Source organism: Amia ocellicauda, chromosome 12 (assembly GCF_036373705.1).
Source record: "Amia ocellicauda isolate fAmiCal2 chromosome 12, fAmiCal2.hap1, whole genome shotgun sequence".
Taxonomy (NCBI): domain Eukaryota; kingdom Metazoa; phylum Chordata; class Actinopteri; order Amiiformes; family Amiidae; genus Amia; species Amia ocellicauda.
Genome location: NC_089861.1, coordinates 14757242 through 14781577, shown reverse-complemented (window position 1 = coordinate 14781577; position 24336 = coordinate 14757242). Strand labels below are relative to the sequence as shown.

At 35.0% G+C, this 24336-nt stretch overlaps 1 protein-coding gene across 1 annotated transcript in view; it reads left to right on the top strand.

Moving 5' to 3' along the window:
- Positions 1–24336, top strand: part of slc10a7 (solute carrier family 10 member 7) — a 142288-nt gene that overhangs the window by 30156 nt on the left and 87796 nt on the right. The window contains exon 5 of the mRNA XM_066718441.1: positions 9855–9893. Coding sequence (XP_066574538.1) covers positions 9855–9893 — 39 coding nt within the window. The remainder of the gene's footprint in view (positions 1–9854; positions 9894–24336) is intronic.

The window sequence follows — 24336 nt, the reverse complement described above, 5'->3', positions numbered from 1 at the left end:
TCAAGCAAGTTTAACAATAGGGTTGGCATTCTTTAATTATTTTTTTCCCCCCTCCTCTTTGTATCCTTTAAAGAGTTTGAGCTTTTTTGCCATGACGACTGCAATATAAAGCGACCGTTGATATTAGCTCTAAGCCATGTTAAATATAATTCTATGGGCTAATGAGAGGAACTTGAAGCTTGGAAGATGATGCTGTCAAACACATGACATAAAAACGTCATCCACAATCCCTGCACAGACCCTGGTGTAAATAAGCCAGCTCTGCAATTTCAAGTCATTTACTAACAGTTCAAACAGCCCTGCTTTCCTGCCTAAATGAATACCAATATGACAGTGGAGTGCAACCATCATATTCTTGAGGAAAAATGAAATGAATGGAATTAAATCAGATGAGTCTTACTCCGTAGTAGATGTCATGGATTGATTTGTCTGTCTATTTAGCTATCCATTTGTTTTCCTACCTGCTTATACAGCTCATCAGACGATAATCCATACTGGGGTCTAATTTGCAAGCTTTGCATTTCGGCGTCCCTTCTGTTTCCTAAGGAACTCCGCGGGGAACCATTTGACAAACTTACTTGATTGACATATGGGTTTAGTGCAGCATTACATTTGATGTCTGTGTTTAGTGTTTCCCAAGCCCTTTTCCTGCTTAATTAATCAATGGAGACACCAGGTATACCCAGCAGTTCCCCGGGTCATTTATATTAGGAATTTTATCCTTGCGTACAGTGTGGAGCTATGAGACACAGATACGCAGCAACCCCACAGGACACGGGCTGTATGGAAATTTCACTTTTTTTGGTATTTTTAATTCTGCAAAACAGCATAATTTTCACAGATTTGTCCATTCTATTTCCTGTTCTGTTCTTTCTGCATTAAACGGGTTACTGACAGTGAACTCTCTGAATAATATGTGGATACATCAGTAGATTTTAGAATGATCCCAAATTGATTTGAGGAGTTAAATAGTTTACAGTGTACTAATTAGTTAAGACAATGGGGAAAACATATATAATCCTCAACCAGTATGCAGGGAAATAAACTGAAAAGTAATGAGGAGAAAGGTTGTGCAAACAGTTGACCGTTGCTGTCTAAACCCTGCAGTTCATCCTGACCATAGTAAATCTCAGTATTTTGTGTCCTCCCAGGATAATTTTGCAGTCTTATTCTGGAAGTGCCACCGAAATAACCTGTCTGCTTGGCTTGCTGATGAAACCGCTGATAGAAGCCAGTCTCAGCTGACATCACTAAGGCCATTAAAGATGGAGTGTGTCCGTGTGGTCAGGGGGAGCTGAGTTTAGATCTCAACTCTGCAAACTGCTCTTGACACTCTGCCGGTAATGAGAAGGGGCTACACTACAGGGTTAATAATTCATATTGAACTCAAATCAACAGGGATGTGAGACGAGAGACCGATTTCTGAACCTTTTTTTTTCCACTGCAGTTATTTTTCGATAAAGTATTTCGACACCCTAAATCCGACTTTCCTAATTTAGATCCTTATCTATTGCTGTCTTTCCAGTTACTATTACAATTTTGGAATTTAACCCCTGTCTCATTGCTTAGCTTCATTTTGATCATTACAAAATCAGTGGAATGAGCGATTTGTTGTTGGTCAGTCTGAAAACCTGAACCTAAAGTCGGTGAACTCTGATTGCAGGGCTTTGTATTCTGCAGGAGAGGCAGACATAAAAAAAAAAAAAAAAAAACTAGAACATCCAGACTAGCTTTGTATTGCATGAGGAATTCCCGTGGGACTGTGTACATTCTTACAAATGATAGAAAGCACTGCTCGAAGAATTAAGGCTGTGATCAGAGTTGAGGAATGGTCAGGATTGTCAAAATTGAATATGTTCTGTTTTATGCTGCGAAGAATATTCCCACTTTTATTCATTTGGCGAGTGTATTGAATACGTTGCCTAAACAATTACACTATGGATGGACACTTTGATCAATACACATTGCTTCTGACGTGCGGTAATGCTGCACAAATTCTTCATGTCTGTCTTTGGTATTCTCCATTTTAATAGAATACACTGCTCTTCATGTTCTAATAATCAGTTTACATGACAGAATGCTGAGCTTTTCAAATAAAGGTTGAATATTTATCTGCATGTTAATATACTGAGAAACCTTGGTAGGCCTTCACATCCTAGCCCCGAATGGAACACAAATAACTAAATTAGGTAACATTTTCTATTGACCTGTTCTACACACGTTACTGGTCTGTGTGCTCATATTATACATATAATGTATATTTATGTATGTAAATCATATATACTCCTGAGGTGAATACCCTCCAGTATCACTCAGATCATTGTGTGAGCCAATGTGTTGTGTACTTTGTGTTAATATAGGTGCCATATCTGGTCTTTCTCAGTAGGACTGGCACTCTTTACAGCAATATCCTAGGTTAATCGGTCATTACATATTTTACTTATTCATTAAAGTAGGGCAGAGAAAACCACCTTACTGTAACTAACACATTTATAATATGGTAATCCAGATTTAAGGTTCAGATCAAAAAACAGTTGGATACAGTTTCCAGTTATATTTCTCAATTTAGCCTCTACTGTGTTTCACACAAAGCATTGTTTGATAAATCAATGCAGAATATTCAGTATTGTCATACGTTTATGTGGTATAGTTGTGATTTTCACTCACAGTAATTGTAACCGTCAATTTATTTGTATTAAGATTTAATGGAGGATATTGTGTATAGGTCTTCAAACTAAAGTGAAGATTTGGGTGTCAGGTAAATGAAGGAACTCTTACACATCAAAAACGCCCTTTATGTTTTCGAATAATAAAGATTCCAATATTTCCTGTTAAACCTACCTATGTGTGTTTGTTTGTCTTTTAACTTCATTTTAAATTACAGCACAGGTAAAAACAATAAAAAGGTTTCATTGAGAATATAATCCCTCTAAGTTATTACTATTAATAATAATTGAAGTACTGGTATTATAAATGAACTTAGAATAGACTAGGTCATCACTTTATCTGTTGTTTTAATAATGAATTTGCCAAATGGCATTTGTGCTAGATTGAATTTCATTTAAGAATACTTTTCTCTTTTCACATTGCTGTATATTAATGTAATGAAAGAGACCCGTCATATCTGCAGTAAAATGTAGCCCATATAGTTGATTTTTCTTGCACTCTGCATTATTAAATAAAACTGATTTGCTAGGAAAAGGATGGTAATAAATATTTCTCAGCTGCAAGGTACAAAGCAAGGCCCTAAATGTGCACCACTGATATACACCTGCCTTTAAAACCTGAGCAGTGTGGGAATGATCTATCAATACCAAATAATGACCATAATCAGAGCAGTATGTAAAAATACAGCTTATAAAAGATTTCCTTTATTAACTGTCATCATCTGCAGAATATATGTTCGAATAAACGTTTTGTAATAACTATGCTGGAGATTAATAGGTCCCCCATGAGAAGGCTATGGTGTTGGGGATAGGGAGTGAAAAATAGGCAGCAGGACCCGAACATGCAGATATTGTCCTGCTTACATGCTCTCCCCAGTGTCATTCCCATTCATCAATGTCGGCAGGCTTGGTTCTCATTAAACCCCCCTTTCACAAAACGACTTAATTTCCTTAAGAGGACCAGACACCTGATTCAATTTTGCACCCATTATGAGGAACCTGAATTTGTTTTCTGCCCCGGCTGCTTTGAGATGAATGATCATATGCATTTAAACAAAAAAAGATTCAATATATTCAATGTTGTCAACATAATTTCCAATAATAGATCCGTGCCTTTCTCCCTGCCCCCAATGGTTCAGATGTGTCCTTAAAGGTAATCTTCCTTTTATTGAGGTTTTCTCCATATTAGGAGAAAATTCAGATAACTTGTCCTTTCCAGTTTACATAAGAATCCATCTTCTGAGCTTTTCTACTAGGAATTCAGATATCCATTGTGGTGGAGCTGGGTAGTGTTCATTGATGGGTGATGCATTCTTTTAGTGATATGTTATTAACCTTTTCAAAACCTAAACAAAAGGATCTGAAAATGCCCAAAATGTTTATCATGTTGATTTCGCTGAGGTCCAGTGGCCTACAAAGGTCAGAAAGGACAAGGTCTGGACTCACAACACACTCAAAAACAGACATTTATAAAAGCTATACCTTATTACATATTATTTTATGGCATCTTAGCACATGTGCCCTGTGCAAAATATGTGCAATAATGATCTCTGTATTTCAAAGGTCAAGAAACTTTTGTTGTTTGATTAGTTTTATGTTCCTTTATCAAGGCAAGACCAACTAAGCTGAAATCCTGTTTTCTTGAATTTGATGATCAGTATTTCTCTTTCTCACAATTTAGCTGTATGTAGACATTAATATTGGCATTACATTTTGGGGATGAAAACAAAAAAATACATTAACCAGTAAACTGATGGTGTGCACCTTTAAGCATATAGCTATTTAAGTTAAGTGAAGAAAAAATCAACAAAAGTTAGTTTTATGTTTTATATATATATATATATATATATATATATATATATATATATATATATATATATATATATAAATGACAATGGGCTGAACACATTGCAAGAAAAGGAAGCTATTGAACAGAAACCTAGAAGACAACCACATATATGATGGGAAGATGAAATAATTCACTTTGCAGGCATGCCGTGGAAAAGAGAGCTGTAGATCGAAGCAAGTGGGAACATCTTGGGGAGCCTTCATCCAGCAGGGGATTGATATAGGCTGATGGTGGTGAAGATATATATATATATATATATATATATATATATATATATATATATATATATATCCTTCAAGTGATATACAAGGACATTGTTCAACAAATTGGATTGAAACACCCCACCAACCTTAGGGTCGCTTGCTTTCATAATGAGATTTGTAGATCAGTTCCTTTTATTGAGGTCACCAGGTGTGAATTGTAGGGCTGTTTATTTATGTCTAACTGGATTTGTCTGTCTGTCTGTCTGTTGTTGTTTTCGTTTTTTTTCTTTATTATGAATCTCTTGAAACATTTATATTTTGTGAGAGAAGATTAGTTAAACCAAAGTTTTTTTTCCTTCTCTTGCAGGATTCTCTTTTTGTTTTGTCCTGTCCATTATGAACAATAGCATGCTGTTATTTACCTTATTCTGTATATGTTACTTTATCAACTAATTTTAGTATTAGAGAAATATATTCTGTATATATAACTTGTAGGATAACTACAATAGCTACAGAGGTTATATTAACTATATGTAAAGAGCACATACCTACAGTGCTGCATAATGGCCAGACTCTTGTGGTGTAGCAGTAGTGTGTAGTACTGGCTCCTCAGGCCCTGGGTTCATATTCCTGCCCCAGAGCGCTATTCCTGCTACAATCAGTGCCCACGTGGACAGAACCCCCCCTTCCTTGAGTGAGTTACTGTGATGTCTACGCCAAACGCTCAGTGCAATACGTCTCCTTAATAACCCAGGACAGACAGGAATACAGTAGGACAAATGTAATTAATGTGCCTTAAGCTTTCTACCTCACCACATTGGCTGGCTCTTTTAGTGTGTGTGGGGTAGTGTGTGTGAGCTGAAGCCCTGACGACCTTGATTCAGATCTTTGCTTTGGACTCAGCCTTACGATACAGTTTAACCTGCAAACACTCTTTCCATGTTGCATGGGAGGTCGAGGTAAAAAGTTGCACCTTGTTTTGTGAAGATCATTATTCAGAACCTCACGCTGTTTGGGGTGCAGACTATTTTGTATTTTTATGACCCGAATGTAAATTCAGCACTGATTATATTTTTACATGGTTACATAGTTTACATTTGGATATTTCAGCTCCTACAAGGGCCTAATGGAAGAGTGACCTCTCTTTGTACCAGTGCTGGACTGGGAGTCTGTATGTCTCTCTCCGTGTCAGGTGGAGCTGAAATGTTATTTGTGTGGTTCAGGTCTTTAGAGTCGTTGCGGGACATGCCTAATTAAGCACCCACTGTTCAGGCAGTTGTACATCTTGTTTTCATTATCTGTCACCGAGGCTGTGCTGAGCAGCTCTTTTTAACTTTGTTTGTAGCCATAATTGCTCTGCCATTGCTTTCATCTGTGGGGTATGAGCGTGTTTGAGACCAGATGCTCATAAAAAAGAAGAAAGTGTCCTATTTTTATTTATTAATGGTGCTTTAAACAACATGTTAATAACTAAAAACAGCAGCTAATGTCTTTAATAAACATACAATTCAGAATGAGCGGAAAATAAAAAATACCATCTATTTTCACTGATAACGTAAAAGCGATATGTGTTATTTTTCTTTGTAATTGTGAATTGCCTGATTTGACTTAGGGTTACGAACTAGTGTTGGTTTAAGTAAGAGTAGTAAGAGTTTCAGTAAGCTTAATGTTTACATATAAACATTTAAAAGGTAGTTTCAATACTTATATTGAGTGAAAAGCTTTGTGAATAGGCTCATGTGTTTACAGCATTATTTTGTATTTGTCGGCCCGATTCATTACAAAAATACCAAATATTTCTGTAACAAATTAGTTCAAATTATATGTGCGGAATACCAAAAAGGAAGAAAAAAATATATATTTCTACTTACCTGCAGCACTGCACTGCATGTCAAAGCAGGAGAGGTGCCCTTGTGTTGCCTTGAACAACCTGTCAGTGCATAGGGGAGGTTTGGAAAGCCATAGACGATTTTGAACTTGAAGTCTACTGTGGTATTTTGTTTCCATTACTGTCAGGCCTGAAATGCTGGCCTCACACAGGTAGGTAGTGGGGAATGATGAAAGACCCTTCAGTATATGTTCATTGCAGTCTGATTCCAATTCAGGAAAATAAGCTGTGAATTTGACTTGAAGTGTTGAAAAGTGTGTCAGTCTTTCCCTTCCTGCTTCCAAACCCAAGACACTCAGCCTGTCAAGGTGCTCTGAAAGCTGTGGGAATGTACCTTTTGATTCTGCCACTGATTTGGGTTTTCTAGATGTTCAAGCTTTTTCTGGAAAGCTTTCAATTTGTCTTGAAGCAGGTGGGCAACTGCAGAATTTCCTTGCTGATATATATTCTGAACTTTTAGTATATGAAAAGACATGTGCAAGGTAAGCAGATTGAATGGGACAAATATTTTGACAGAAGGCGTTTTCAGTCATACTTCACTTTGCAGGGGTGGATTTGAATTCATTACTTTTATATTTGTATATGTATATCTCTTATTTATCTTTTATTCATTCTTTATTTGGTATGTAAAAAAATGTTTGTTCTGTATTAGGCAGAAGAGTGCCGTATAGTACAGCTTCCATAGAAAAACTAGGACACAAGTTTTCTACGTGAAATGGTATAAATTGTAAAACAAGTTTTGTAATTACCTTAGTGTACAGTATAAAACACATCTTAATAATACAGTGCTTGAAATGGTCAATTCTATATACTCTGTGGTTTATTATGGCACCAGAACCAATTTATCAAGTGACTTCTGTGTGAGGGATGACGTTTCCAGAAGAGCAATGCAAAGTTGATTTAGTTAAACGCATTAGGTTTAATTTCTCAGCACACTATGTGCCTGGCCTTCTAACTCTGTCCTGCAGCTGAAAACTGACTTCTTGCTTGTAGGGTTTGTTTAACAGCAGTATCAGGTAATATCTTGTTTAAGAAGAAACTTGTAATTTTCTGTTGAAAATAAATGTTTCTGGTCTAGGTTGCAGGTCAGAATTCACCTGGTTATCTGTGACGTGAGCATGTGTAGGAAAGTGACTTGTTTGTAAATCCCCACACAAACCTAGTTATCCAATGCATTCTTCCCGTTCTATGAGTAATAAAGTGTAAATTGCCACATTTATGTAACTGCAAGAAAAGCTGTATGAATAAATAGTAAGGAAAATATTTGCCCTTGTTCAGGTTGTTGGCCTCCTGGTATGATCTCTAGGTATGCTTTGTCCTTACATTCACTGGGGTAATATTTTTAACTAATGATAATTGGAGTAAATAATATATTTTAATTAATGGGTGTAACAAAAAGGTGTTCATAGAAGAATCAATGGCATAATATCAGAATATTTCATAAATAGGGTTTGTATTCCTTAAAAGTTTCATATTTGTTTCTCAATTATTGTTTTAATAATGTATTATTTGAAATGTAATTGCAGAAAGTTTTAAATGCAAACAGTAACAAAATGTAAGTACATAGGTGTGTATTTGTATACATATGCAGTATGAATGTTATATTTTCTCAGATGTTGCATTTTATCCTAGACATTGTTTTTCATAACTATTCTAATACTGTGAGTTCTTTAAATTGAATAAACTTTAGATTAACAATTATTCATTACCAATTATGGTATGCAGTACACTTCTATCAGTCAGTAACTTTTCACACACTGCTTACATGACTCATATCACAGGCAATTAAGAAATTTAACTGGTTTAAAGTCTTTAACTTGTAATATTTGATTACTTTCAGTTGCAGAACTGATGTAAGCCTTAACATACAGATCTGCCACTAAAAAATAAATGAAGAAGTAAATGAATAAAATACAATTCCCTCCCCTTTTTTGATACATCTGATCTCTGACTTTTTGCTGAAGAGAGTTTCCCACTGAAACCCATGCCTTTGTACCGGCTAGACTAGTAAGGGAGAAAGATGTTAAAATGTTAGGGGCTTACAGCTGTCGGAAATAATGTTTTATTTAGCTGCCAGTTTTGAGATGTCCCTGTATTGCTCGGAGTACCATATGTTGTGTCCCTGTTAGTAAACACAGGTTCCAAGCCGGAGTTTGTGTTTGTGTGTTCTGCGAGTGCACTGGAGCCGTGGTCCAGCACCATCATTTATTGATAAGGCTTGGAAACGATGAATCTAATGAAATTATCAAAGTTCTTGAATTAATTATGAACATGAATAAGAAAGCTAAGCTCTCTGGAGCCAGGGATCTCATTACCCATTCAGTCTCATCATATCCTCTCTTGGAGCAGTATGCAGGGTCTTGTGCTTCAGCTCACATAGACTTGGCTTTGGACTTCATTTAAACTTTCAGAACTTACTGGCAGCATCCATCTGCTTTTATTTTGGTGGTTGTTGTTGCTGTTGTTTTGTTTTTAATTTGACAAGACTGAAGGTCTTTGGTGGTTAATTATTTTTTTGACTTTGTACCGCCATTTGACCGGCATGCTACATCTTACAGAATGCAGTGGTCTGCAAACACAAGGGCACTCCTTTGCATTTATTTTTCATTTGTGACTGGACTTCATTCAAGATTTGACTCGCAGATCTCCTGAACCTTTTTATACCCACTCCAAGAATGCGCTGGAATTGAGTTATGTGCAGAATATTAAAAAAAAAACATCAAGGGGTCTCTTTAGGTAAGCAAAGGCCATTACTGTTAACATTTGAAACAGTGTAAGTCTTTATGGTCTCTGATATTCTGATAGTATGTCTTAGATCTCAGATATTTTAAGCTCATTGTTGTGATTGTTCTTAAAAGTACACTGTAATCATGTTTTGCTTTGGGCACATAAATCTTTAAAGAAACCTGGAGAGATCTTATTTGTTTCAATTTTTTTTCTCTATTTGTAATCTGTTCTGTTTGTCTGTGCATGTATTTTTTTTATCTGTAAATTACTTTCTACAGGGAAAAAAAACCCAACAACTTTGCCTTATAAAATGAATTCAATCTTTGTTCAAGCATAGTTTTATTACTCGATCGATTCAAAAGTTGAAATTACTTTAAACTTGATTGTAGGGGGAACATTTTTTCAGCCCCAAACAGAATGACATCCTTCTTCAGAGGGCATACTGTTACATGTTAGTGGTAATTCTCCCTATTGATGAACGTGATATAAAAATGCTAACTTTTATTTGTTTTTCTTCACAGGCAGCTGCTATATTTAATTCTGCCTTTGGAAGTTTTCTGGTGAGTGACTTTATTAAACACGTTCAGGTCTTAATGAGTTATTTATTAAGGATCAGACGCACACGCACATTTTACAACATAAAGGGTGGAAATCAAATTTTGTTCACTGGGGAATTAACATGACCTTTGTAACAAATCATTAACAAAGCATAGTGAAAAAGCAATGTAGATTGATTTAATAATTGTGATGAGTTACAGTGATTTTTTTTAAGATGTATTTCTATTTTGTATACCTATATTTGTTTGTAGAAAAAAAGTATGAATAAAGTGAAAAGATTTGTTACAAATATATAGGGAATGCACTAATGATAACAATACCACAGATCTCTATTATTTCTGGTTTAGTGCAACATTTTAAACACATGTATGTACACTACAGTATCAATAAGCATAACAGGTAGTTACTCCAAAAGATTTTGGATATAATTGTATCGTTTGCAATGGTCTGTATAAAGCTGATACATCTTCTTGTTACTTTGACTTCTATGAATTGACAGAATTGATTGCTCTACAAATTAGTCTTAAAAGAGGCCCGATCAGTATATTGATTTGTTTTATGAGGTCCATCAAATAGCCATTAGTTGTATCAAGGGGCCTTGGCTTTTGAAAGGATGCCTGAACTGAGTGATGGCACAAGAGAGACCGATGGTCTGAGGCAGTGTTCCTGTTGGCCCTAGCAGTAATGCATTCAAAATCCACCATCAATTAAGAAATATACATATACCAATTGACTTTGATATTAATATATACTTACCCTAAGCTTGAGTTTTTTCTGTTTAATTTAGCCATTTTTAATAAGGGTTTTAAATCAACTATCAGTTTGCCATGTTCATTCTACTCATGTGTTGTTGTTTTAAGACATTTGGGATAAATAAAATATTATTAATATCACACCAGGTGCAAATTAAATTAAGTGTGAGGTTAGTTGTTTCTGAAGTGTAATCAATGTTATTAGATCTTTATATTAAAAAAATAGAACATTTCATTTATGGTTATAATTTACATGAGGATAATTATGTTTCTCCTTTACTTGATTATTCAGATTTACACTGGATATTTTGTGACACCAGAACAGTTATTTCACTAATTCTGAGAAATTATAATGTTGCTGTATTCAGTCACATCACCTAATTCTGTGCAGTATAATTTTTAATTTTCTCTTGGAATTGCATAAATAGCAAAATAAACGTAGCCCCTTTTTCTTGTTAAAACTTTCCTGTGTTAAATGTCAAAAGTTCAATGTTTAGAATTAGAGATCTTACATATTCATGTTGGGCCTATTAGTGTCCCTTGCCTAATTAATAAGCAACATTTTAAGATCTAATTGTTAAAGAAAACTGTGTTTTTTATGTAGCAGCAATGGTAATAACTAATGATAGATGAATAAAATTTACATAAATTTCAGACCAAGAGAATATCTGATCATTGTGCCACAGAGAATTGCTCTAAGTTAGGAAGTTAATTTCATTATCTCCTCCCCTCATTTAAGCCTGCTGCTTTACAATAATTGGAAAACAGAATAAATGATTAGATTTTACTACATGATGGGCTTTAATATAATCTGATAGCATGTTAGCATTACAGAAAGGGTGCCAATTACAGAAGGCAAGCATTGACATCCCAGGCAAGGACATTTAATTGAAGAATTATCTTCCCTTTCGTTGTACTGAGTGCAGAAGTTATCTACCTTATTTTAATACAGAACCTTGTGTTCTTTGTTTTCATGCCAAGAAAACAATATTCATATGTGGAAAAGCAATCATTATATATGGAATATGATATATGCCTACACATTTCAGACCTATCATTGCTATTATAGGCATACGTTTTTAATCCACATTATATCTATATAGTTGTTATTATGCACTAGAACTTAAATATAAGGGTACATTTTCTAGGATTTTGTTCATAATCAAACCTTATAGCAGGATTTGTGGTCTCTGGTTTTCAGTGGTTTCTGTTCAGTTTGAGCTCACAAAAAAACAAACAAAAAAACAGGTGAATTAACTTTGCTCAAGTGTAGAGGTACATCAAATCAAATGGACCTTGTGGACCAACATGGATTTACATACTATAAAGGCATAGTTTCACCAAATATTACAATTCAATCTTTTTAACAACAGATGACCTAATAATTTCACTGCATTTTATGTTCTGGAACTTTGACAGCAAGGCTACTTGGCAAACCAACACATTTTAACTGTTTATGTTAACTATGCAAGATAAAGGAAGGAATGCACATTGTGTGTAATACATGGATAATCATGCAAGTTTGAGAGCTGTCTGTCATCACAGGAAAAATGGTTATTTCACACAGGTGATTACCTCTCTTTCTGCATTCACCACCTGTTCTTCTAACTATGATTTACATCCCACTTTATGACAAATCAAGCATATTGACTTGTGTTGAACTTTAAATATCTAAATATCATTTGATTTTGGATGCAAATTCCCCAGACTTCATCTTCTTAAAACATCCATACCATTTGGTTTTATTTGCATATGCCTTACATTTTAGGCCTATGCTTACATGATGACATGGTCAAATCCCATTATCATAAAACAAAGTTTATCATTGGGTCTACTTTGTACATAAGGATTTTCACTACTCCTGTTCTAGCAGACCAAAAAAAAACAAAAAACAGAATAACAATCCAGATAACACACTTCGTCACTCATTCTGCCACAACTGTGTAGAAAGTAACTGCATTAGTCAGGGTGGCCATTTCTCTTCAAAACGTGTGACAGGAATTTAATTACGGGAATGACCAGCAACTAACAAATTCAATTTTCTTAGCATTGACCGACTTAAGAGATATGTATTTATATTTATGTATTTGCTTATTTTAATGATTGATTTCTTCATTCACCCCCCCCCCCACACACTTGTTTAGGAAATGCAGATAACATTTTGAAAGCGAATGTTTCTCTTCATATTTTTGTTATTCTTCCACAAGTATACTGGCATCTTCAAAACACATCTTTGTTGTTGAGAGCTTTTCACAAAAATTGCATATTCATTGGGTACATTTATGGTTTTTCTGCTACCGTAAGCAAGTGTTATTGTTTCATACCTAGGGTATCAAGCCATCTTTGTCATTATCTCTTCTTTATTCTAATGTGTGAGAATGAGCTGTGGTTTTTATGCATTTCTTAGTGATTTTTTTTCTCTTGTGCTCTTGTACCATCTGAAGATCCTCTTTTAATAATGGCTAGGAGGTTTGTAGCAAGACAGACTACTTCCTGTAGTAGACATGTGTGATCCAATTTGACATAATTCAGTGGCAGCCAAACACAATTGTCCTGAATTACCAGTTCGTATGGTCTCTATTGTAAATGGAAGCCCTGCATTGTCAAGGTTAGATAAAGCAACACTTTATTTAATAAACAGAATATTCCCTTCACCTGGGGCAATGGATAATCTCCATTTCATAAACTCCTCAGTACTGCTCTGCCTTTGTTTACAAAGAACTCTTTTAATATTAAAAAATCTATACCAGCAGAGATTATATCCCCTTCTGAATCCTGCTTGTTCTCTTGGTTGTTAGCCTTAACTCACCATTTTCTCTCCATTCATATTCAGGAGTTTTCAAGCATGGTTAAACAGGTTAAACATTTTAGAATGGGAGGCTGCTGCTACAGAATATTTTAAAGAAGGTCAGGAACACAGATTTACATAGCCAGTATTTGTCCTAAGATGTCCTAAGATGTCCTAAATCAAACCTTTTGCCCATTTACTAATACTGAACTGAAAGTTGAATCTGAGTTTCAGTTTTATCCAGGCCCTGTGTCATAGTATTATTACTATAATTTATTTCTTAGTAGACACCCTTACCCAGGGCAACAGGACATTTTCAAACCCTTATAAAATATAATCAGTTCAATAAACAATGATCATACATCCTAGTACAAATAAGCTAACAGGTGCAGAAGTAACACAGTTAAATCCTAGGTATGTGCTAGGGGGTGGGGTAGGTATAGGAGAAGCTATAGTAAAATGATAGAAGTACTAAAAATACATACATAATCAGGAGCATGATACTTTCCTAGTTCATTCATAGTTTAATAAGAAAGTGCATAAGAACAAGAGTGTTGCACTGCTCAGGAGATTAGGCTGCAATAATACAGGTAGTCTGAACAGATGTGTCTTAGTGAAATGTGTTCCTACTGCTTTTATTTAACAAATCCCTGATACTGTGGGGCTACATTCACCAGTAAACAGAACTGTATTGATGTTGCAGCATTATGTGGCATTAAGTATTAAAAATAAAACAAACCCTCAAGTAGGCAGACCAATTCGGGCATCTTAAAAAGAACAGGATCATCACACATTATTCAGTCTTGGCTTCGTAATCAGTGAACTTATGATAGTAGAAATGGTCAAATGTATTTAAGGAGTTTTACTTACAGTGTAAAGCACATTGTTTTTCCAAATACATCGCCAAATAGTCTTTGGAATCAATTGTGCTCATTACTGGTAGTGCCTGATATGTTATTGACATGATTTATATATTGATGATTTATTGACTAGAGGCTATATTTCTGCATACGTTGCTCACATTTAAAGTTCATAACATGTAATCATGTACACCAAGTTGGAATAGATCGCTTTCATCCTTTAACTTTACTTTACATTATCAACAGGAGCTGCTATAAGAGGGTCATTTAGCTCAACAGGCATTTTCCTGGACTGGTTTTGGGAGTCCCATACATTTTTACTTGGCTAATCGTATTTGCATTTAACTGTGAGGAGAGAAAAGTTGTTAAAATGCATTCCATATAGGTAATTTCTTAATACCTTTTGGAGTTAATTACATCCTCGCTGTCCAGATGCAGAGATTTATTTTCATAGAATAATGATGAAACTAATTTACATTTACAAAGTTTTACAGTATAAAAGTCACCAAAGCTATTCTGGCCCCTGATGATGTGTTTTGCATATAGGAAGCATGTGTCTTGAGGTGTTTCCCATTACAGGGCAGAGCCATAACTGAGAAATGCAAGCTTCACTACATATGACTGTTCCTTCAGTTTGGTTATTTATAGATCTCTATTGGCATTCCCATTGTTTTTGTTTATGGTGCAGTGAAGCTGGGTATTTTTTATTTTTTTTATTTTTCACTTTTAAAATGTGGTTGTGTTATTTTTTTAAAAACATCAGTTTGCCGTTTATTTCCTTCTTTGTTTAGATTTGTGTAACAGCAGCATTTTGAAAGCCCAGTATTGGATACCATTGCTCTTTTTTTATACATTTTTTATACCATTTTTGCCGAATTACTTCATCTCATCATGTACTGACTTGGGATCATTAAGATAGAAACTAGTTTCTTGGTTGACGTGAAAGAAGCCGAGAGACGGTGAACTGCAGGTAGAGAGGGGTGGAGACCCATCTGTCAACCCTGATGGAGGAGAATCGGCTTTGATCGTTCTACAGGTTGGAACTAAGCGGGATTTTCCATAGACCTTCTGACTGAGTGGTTGTTCATGGTTTTGCCAGAACTAATCATTTATAGTTTGCATGTTTTCTATTTTGCCTTGGGGGAGCATTCGCCAGATAGATTCTGTTGTGTGACTTTCCCTCCAACCTTATATCATTGTGATTGGTGTGCAATCCTTCCTGTATCACCAGGATTTAATGACTATGTTTCTTTTTCTTGGATGTGTGTATCAGGGACAGTGACGATACTGAATATACCAGAACTATGGTATAGAGGTTAAAATGGAAATGTAATGCAGTATTTTTTTATGTGTGTGTGTATGTTTTATTTAATTCAATAATAATGAGATGGGTTCTCTAAAACCATAAGCAGAATAACTGCCTGTAAACAGTTTGCAAGTTAAATACTGGGCTAACATTATACCTGGGGTTTGTTAAGATATTGCTGTTCCTGTTGCAGGTAGGCTTAAATAGACCTTTTATTGCCTTGCTGGTGCCCAAACATATAAACATACCACCACAATATCATCACAGGAAATGAAACACACCATCATTGACAATTCAATATTAAAACTCCCATATTGATTTTAGTTTATTTCTTAATATTCAATATTTGCTACATTTAAGGAAAAAATATAAACATAATATTCAACATATTCAGCATCCCTGTGAGCATTACTTCACCCACAGTGTAAATTTAATTAATCTATGGTATGTGCTCTGAGTTTGCCTGTCAGTGTGTTTTGAGACAACCAAATTAAAGTAACAGGTCTGCATTGTAGGGATGATTCTAGAAGCTCTGTATATTCCAGGCTTTCGTTACGTCACATCTAATTGTGTTTTTGTAGGACATGCCAATAAATAGCCAGATGTTTAAAGATGTCAGAGACCCTTGGGAGTGGGATGCTAACCTCAGACAATGTCCAGTGGAAACCTTTCACTACCCTGTCAATCTGACAGATGTATATCTAATGGGATCCACGATAGGTTAAATACTGGACTCATTAAATCCCCCTGCCCTGTGTAGCAATTAAAAGTGATGTGGAAGAATGAACAGTGTCTTCTAAATTGTTCCTCAACAGGATTACTGCGTGGCAATGAGTGAGGAGATTTGTTGTAAGTTTCATTGTAAGTCCTCAGTTTGACTAGAAAAGGCCTTTGGCTAAAGCTTCCTCTCCAGTTTAATATGAGTCTTCAGTCATGTGGAAAGCTGTTCTTCAAAACGAGCCGGGAGAACGCTGTAATTTTGTTATCCCTTCTAACTGGTACCAGAAGTGATTTTTTGACTCTCACTTTGATGAACCTCTTTTGTGATGGAAGGACCACTGAAGGAAGATTTAAAACTGTGTGTAGATGTAGAGATTAGACAGAATGACTGGGTGGAATCTCAGCTGCATGAGATAAGGACAGGGATATCTCTTTTGATCTGTTCATGTGTTTTATAGGTGCGCTGTTGTATGTTATGTATTTGTTTTTACCGTCACTGTCATTCGCTTTTGTTTTTATGATTTATTTGAGTTATAGACTATAGTTCCATTATGAGGGAGGATAACGAGAAGCGGGGTAAAATTGGGTCAAAGTTTTGATTCAATCCAGCCCTTAATGGGATTTACGAAGGGATTATTATTATTTTTGAATAATAATAGTAAAATATCTGTTTAATGTTCCATCTCGATTTATTCAGCAAATAGTGATCTTCATTAGTGTATTCACAAAGTGACAGCAGTACCATTTTCTCCATTTTGTATAATTGAAGAATACTAGAGTTTTTAGTGATATTGTTATTGTGGTTATATAGTGGTATGATTGGCTGAATGTACACCCATTTGCTGACATAAATTGTGTGCATTTTACAGAGTGATACTGGGTGTTTTGCTTTAGAAAGAGAAAAGCATGAAGACTCCAGTGTTTAAATAGTTTGGTTTGGTTGGATCATTATTACCTGAAACAGAAAGTTAACATTAAAGTCCCTAGAATGTACAGAACACTACTAAACATGGGCTTTTTAGAACTCAGCATTCTTCCTTACAGTACTTCACAGACCACTTCACAGGGGTGGCCAATCACGATGGTGATGTGGTAGTCCGATGAACTACCAAAGGTTAACGATGGCAGTCCACCACGAATTACCCATGTTTTGCATTGCATAAATATTTTACAGTATATCAACATTACAGAAATGTAGACAAAATACAATTGCAATGTGGTACAAAGGGCTGGATTAAATCAAAACTTTGACCCACCCCCTAATAGCAAACTAAAAATCCTCTAGTCATAGCGGTTACATTTCTAACTAAAAATGAAGCCGCAACTGAGTACAGTTCTGCCATTTTCTATTAGATGGTGGGTCAACGTTTTGATTTGATCCCAGCCAAAGTCTAGAAAATAATTAGAAAAACAAGTAAATAGTAATAGTTATGTAATTTATCATTTTGTAATTCTACTAAATAATTTGAATTTAATTGTAATGTCATGTAAAATAATGTTTCCCACTTGCAGGACTACTGTCTGTCCCTCATTTAAAGCCATAGCGCAATGTTTGGTTGTTTATTTCTTCTCGTCTCTCTGTTGGTCATGATTTATGGAGATATGATTTAATTAATTAATTAATTTCTTTGTTTGTTTATTTATATTTCAGTAGTCCTTCTGTATGTCCCTTCTTTCCTTCCACTTTAATGCATGTGATCAGTGCCTGATTGTTAGTAGTTTGCGCATTTGTTGCTGTGATATGGGTTCTAAAGAGCTCGCTGACAAATAGACTAACAGAATATCTGGTAAGATTAAACACAGATGCACTTTTCAGGTACAATGGAAAAAGTAAAAAAAAAAAATACACATGCGATATAAACAATTGTTTTCATGTACTAACTTTTATCAGTTACAATCTAAGGTGTGGATCCCTGTGCATTCAACCAGTATCCCATGTGATTTTTGTAACTATCTCCATGTCCTTATTGCAAATTTCAGCTTCATTGTGAAATAAGACACAATCTTGCCACCTTGTTAATTACACACACAGGGCTTTATTTAAATAACAATATCACCTAAAATCAGCTATTATTTCCTAATAAATGTGTCTTTTTTAATGCAATATTTTGTTCTTAGGCAGCTAAGACATTTGCAAGAACAGACAGAGATTAATTCCAGTCTGCAATCCAAGCACAGTGGAACAACAAATCTTGGTGTTCAGCTTGGTGTTCAGCATAGCCCACTGTCCCGCACAAGCTGTAGTAAATAGTTAATCTGAACCCAGTATATACAATGTATACAGTCTGTCTCTGCTAACTGCATAAGCAAATGAAAAACACAATGAAAATTAATTTGAATTTGTCGGTTGTCCCTCGGCATTTTGAACATTACAGTTCTGTAGTCCAGACCAAAATGTCTTCGGAGTCCTGGGCATCTGGACTACTGATTTCATTGAAATTGCAGCACTATTACTATTAGACAAACTCCATCTTCAATGTTTCATTGTCTGTCAGTGTGTGATTCCCAAAGACCACAGAATGCACCCACAAAATAAGGCAACAATTGTCTTTAAGTTGTTAATCACACTAACTGTGTAATTGAGGGGCATTTTTCTATATGGATGTATTTTATTGAATAATGTGTCTTGTCTCTGAGGAGAATCTGGTTCACAAATTGACTAAATAAATAAGTTAATTTAGAAATCGCACCCCGGGTGCTATTTTAATAATCAAAACAGCAATAAATCTGAATAACGTATTCATTTAAACAAACGAAAAGCAACCTTGCTGGCGTATTCTTCACTTCTGTCTCACAATAATTCAACAACAGGAGACTTTTTCTTTTATGTTTTTTTTTTTTGTCCTCAATAACTACAGTATGTTGTATGTTTTTTTCATATTGCTTTTGATGTCTGTCTGAGTTGTAACTTTTCATCTGCTGCCAACAGGCCATCATTTTTGAAAATATGTTTTTTGTGGGTTTACTTGTAAAAATATTTTCTAGTGATTAGCACAATGAAGTTAAGACCAACAAATATTATATCCACATCTTTGGTACACATCTTGAGGGCCCTGTAGTGTAATAGTAATAGTAAATAGTAAATGTAATAGTAAAATCAATTCCACCTCCTAACCCTCACCCCCAAAACAGTCCTTTAATTCTCCTAAAATGGAACACATTATATACAAATAGTCAAACCTTCTATTCATGCAGGAGGCTGGTGTCTTAAAAAATGCTTAATGTCTCAGTTTTTCAACTGCGTCTTGAATCACACTTATTACCCACCTCCAACCCAAACTACCATCACAGTACTTTATGGGCTGTTTTGTTTACCAGAGGCGTCCTAATAAAAACCTGCAGTTTTGTATCATCCAGGCCTATATATGGTCAAAGTACAACACACCTAGAGGAGGTGTGCCTGGCTTAGAAGACAATTTCACAATTTAATTATAATGTGCTAACATGCTAAGGTGTGGTCTTTACAGAACCTGATCCTGAAATTTCAATTTACATAGCAAGGATGGTCCTTTGTCATGCTGTACTGCATTTTATCTTCTGTAAAGTATTACCACCCATTCAAAGTGTGTGTTTGTGTGTGTCTACTGTGACGGATCAGCTTCCCTATATTGTCGAAACCCAGAAACACACACACATATATGTGGGAATGCCGTAGCGTGTATTTATTAAAAAAAAAAAGAAACACAAACAAACAAAAACCTAACTCTTCTTTGGGTCCTCACAATGCTCCTCAAGTGCATTCAATTATCCTATTTGAACCCATCAACCAACAAGCAATTACAGTCTGAAGAGGTTCTACCAAGATGGCCACCTTGTCTTCAGCAATATACAGTATGTAGAGGGCTGCTACTGGTTGATTTACCCGGCATACATTAAAAAAAGGAAAGAAAAAAAAAATTGGTTTATGTGCTTCATGTGTAGACGGGAATTCTACTCACAAACTTTATAAAACAAAAGATCGTTCAGCTTCAGAACATCTTGCAATAGAGGTATCCCAAACTAACAATGTGTGAATGTATTAATTTATTTTGAATACACATCTTTTATGAAAGAGGAAATGTTTCATTATGAATTAAAGAAGTTTCCACTCAAAAGCTCAATCACTATTTTATAAATAAACCAATATCCATACTTTTAATTCATTATATTTAATTAAAATTATATACATTTAATGTAGCTGCCATCCAAATGGAATAAAACGTGATTTCCTAGTGACTTTTATACAACATGGTTGTTATTCGTATATTTTACATGACAGTATTGTAAGATACAAGCGACACTTAAGTCATGTTTATTTTCTTTTTACATGCGTTTTTTTCACTAATCAGTAACTGCATACACGTGGATGCTAATTTAACAAGCTTACCCAGTACTATTAGAAATATTGATAGAAATATCTTAATTCACATAAATGGATCTTTATAAACACAGTATATACAAAATAAAATTGTATTAAACAATAAACTTTTGGGGGCTCCTGATTGGTGCATCCAGTAAAAGCAGAGCACTGGAGATCACTGTGTGTCCAGTATGCTGGAGGAGATGGTTTTGGTTAGGAGTTCCCTGAAGGTGTTGCATAATTCCCCCATCACAGCTGGGTAAGGGTGGGTAGAAGAAGCTGGAAACTCCTGTGGCTTCCCAGGTGCTGTGAGTTCAGGGTGGTATAGCTGTTCCACCCATGTCAAATCTTATGATTTGTAAAGCACAGATTTAGCATTGAGTCGTGTTCAGTAATTAGAGATTGCAAATAGGGGTAAAAAACGATGATAAATAAGTGATGATTTTTAGAACAGATTTAAAAATACAGTATTAAAAAGGGGGGTTAGCTGTCGGAGTTGCTGTATGCTATTACTAATCTTCATACTTTTTTTTTTTTTTTTTTTCTGGAATAATATACATTATTTTATATTTCGATTTTATATATTTTTTTAACTGTAAAAGTATTGGAATTATTTTCCTGATTTGAAACTGCTTCAGCTGAGTGCACTCTTTGTTCTATAAAAGGGAGTTTAGTACCAAACGAATCTAAAATGGTTAAAATAGATTTACTGTCTGTAGTCACCTGAAGAGCCTTCATCCTCTTATTTTGTGTACGTGCTACATGCTACATTTAGGAAAGCATTCAGGTGGCATGTATATGTTCAGTTTGATCATTTATTAGAGCAATTACAAGTGTTTTTAGTTCTTGTTTGATCATATTTTTAAGATTCAAAAGTTTGATTATAAAATGTAAGTCACGGGAGGGTCAAATCATCCAATCTTCTGGTGCTGTGCAGACCTTCCCAATACCAACGGAACTGTAACTGGTTATCCCCCAGCCTATTAACATAAACCCTTCTATGTATCATCTTGTGTTACATCTTTACAATTAGCTTTCAACTACATAATGATGAAATTAATACAAAAAATAAAAAAATAATAAAGTTTTTATCAAATTTACAAATAAATACAATAGCACAATCCACCCTCAAGAGATGATGATAGTCAGTTTTTAAAGACATTAAAAGTATTTAGTTATCATTTTCAATCTTTTATTGTGTCCTGGACATCATTGACATAGCATGGACTGACTAATACAAAATGTCAGTTGGAGAGAAGTAGGTTTATGTTTTCTTGGAATATCTAGGGTTCAATTTCCGACAATTTCAGAAGTTGTTCACAAATTGTTTTCTGCTGCACCTTAGAATTTATGGTGATGTCCATCAGACAGATTTTCATTCTTAAACATTATTTTGATTCTGTTGTGTTCACTGTTAAACATGACAATATGCATTATAAACCTGAGTCTATATATTTTTAAAATTTACACCAGCAGAAAACTTTTTATCATACAGACCCAACGATGGAATGTTTATCCTGTTCAACAGGAAAAGGTTTTAAGCAGTTCCTTAAACAACAGGACCTGCGGTCTGGGTTTAAAATAGCTAAGATTTAGACTTTTTAATTGCTTAATGTATAATGCATATGAATACAAATCACGATGGTGACTTATTGCTTATTCAGGAATTTACATTAAGTGGTAAGGGTAAAATGCAGAAGTAAAAAGTAGAAAGCAGCAGCTTGTCTTGTTGATTTACCTTTTTTAACTCACTTTTTTAGAAGACTGTCTTGAACGATTTTGTTTTTGAAAGATATTTTAGATGTTGAAATGATCCAACAAAGGTTAACGGTAGGTAGCAAGAAAATAATAAAAAAAAAAAAAGAAGACAGCATTGAGCTATCGAACGTGTGTCCTGGATTCTTGGTAGATAATGATCTCTTGGAACAGTGTGTTTTTGTTCGAGTAACAGTGTAAAGATGAAAGATTTTTTTCAGGATAGCACTGTACTTCACATCTGACTGAAGCAGGTGTTAGAAATGCAGATGAATCAGGAAGACTAAAGACAATACAAATTTGAAGTGAAAATGCTACTGGCGCGCCTTCTCTGTTCTTAACACGTGAAGCCTAGGGAAGATTAATTATTCATTTTATTGTGTGTGCGTGTGCGCGTTATTTCTGTAGTTAGAGAAAAGATGTCTGTTACATTTAAACAGTAACCCTCAGTTTGTTTTGTGCAGGTTTGGCAGCTTGCATGTACACTGCTGCTTGTGCCATTTTAATGATCAGATCACGAGGAGATTTGGTGGCTAAAGTGCAGCTTCAGTTATTAAAAAAAAAAAAGAGGGAGGAAAAAACGCTTCGTACACTGGGGGTGTTTATCAAAGAAGTGCAGACTTGAAGCCATTGGGAGAGTCCTTTGACTTTAATCTTGTGCTCCTTTGAAAATTATGGCCGAGGACTGCGGTGCTTCATTAAAAGAAGTGTTTTTTTATGTACTTTAAGACAGACAGTGATACATGCTGATTTCAGCTTTCTTTTTCAGTCATTCCCATAGACTATAAGAACAACTAATATGAAGGGATGTTTGTATTTGGATTGATTTTGACCCCCCCATCTTAGTTGCAGTAATATAACATTAATTTTGTTCTGGTTCCTGCAAATTATTCTTTGTTAAAGTTTTTGTTTCATAATGAAGTGTATGACTGTTACGTGAATAATACAATCTCCTTTTCATGGATTCCCATAAGATAAAATTTAGAAGCCCACATTTCCTGCCTTCAGTGAATTTGCCTGAATAATGAAAATTGTTACTGAAAGTTCAAAGGTCCTTCAGGAAGACTTTCTGAAGTTTCACATCCTTTGTCTTAGAAACTTAAAAAATACAAAATACATAATCTATGTATTTTCCAGTCAGAAAGTACTTTCCTGTTCCTTTTCAAGCTAGCCTTGAAATATGAAAACATGACTACAAATGCTGTCTTTTTGTTTAATATTATTATTATTTTATTATTTTAAAAAATGCTAATCTTTCCTCAGGAGAATGTGTCCTCCTTCAGTACACCAGTCAAATGTGAAATAAATGGTCTGTGCTGCTTCATTGATACAATAAAGGTCAAAAATGCTTTTTCTTTTTCCCCAGTATTCTACGGATTGGATGATTGAGTGTTTGAAATTCTGACTGAGGAGCTTCAGTGAAATGTCACATGGATATAAATCAATTCCTCACTGTGTCCACACATTGTAAACGCACAAATCAGGTCACTGCTAGCCTTCTTTATGAACTGGTGCTTCTTTGCAATGGAAGATGCTATATTCAATAGCCTAGAAGTTTGAAAACCACGAATGACACACTGTGTGGTCAGCCATGGGGACAATAATAATTCTTTCTAATTTTCTAACTTTACCAATATACTGGCATCACATCACTGTTAAGAAGCTCTCCTTTAAATATGTACAAAAACAATCGTTATTTTAGTTTTTTCTTTACAATACTTTTTCAAATGAGGGTGAGTAGGGGGCATACTATGTATATAAATTAACTAAGGCCCTGTGTTTTACATGAATTATTTTCTTCAATTGTAATTCGACTGCTATCCCCTAGATGCTGTCCCTGCAGCCACTCCAGATATAGTAATCAAATTAAGAAATCAACACATTACGCTTTGACTAATTAGAAAAATAAAACGAATTATATAAAT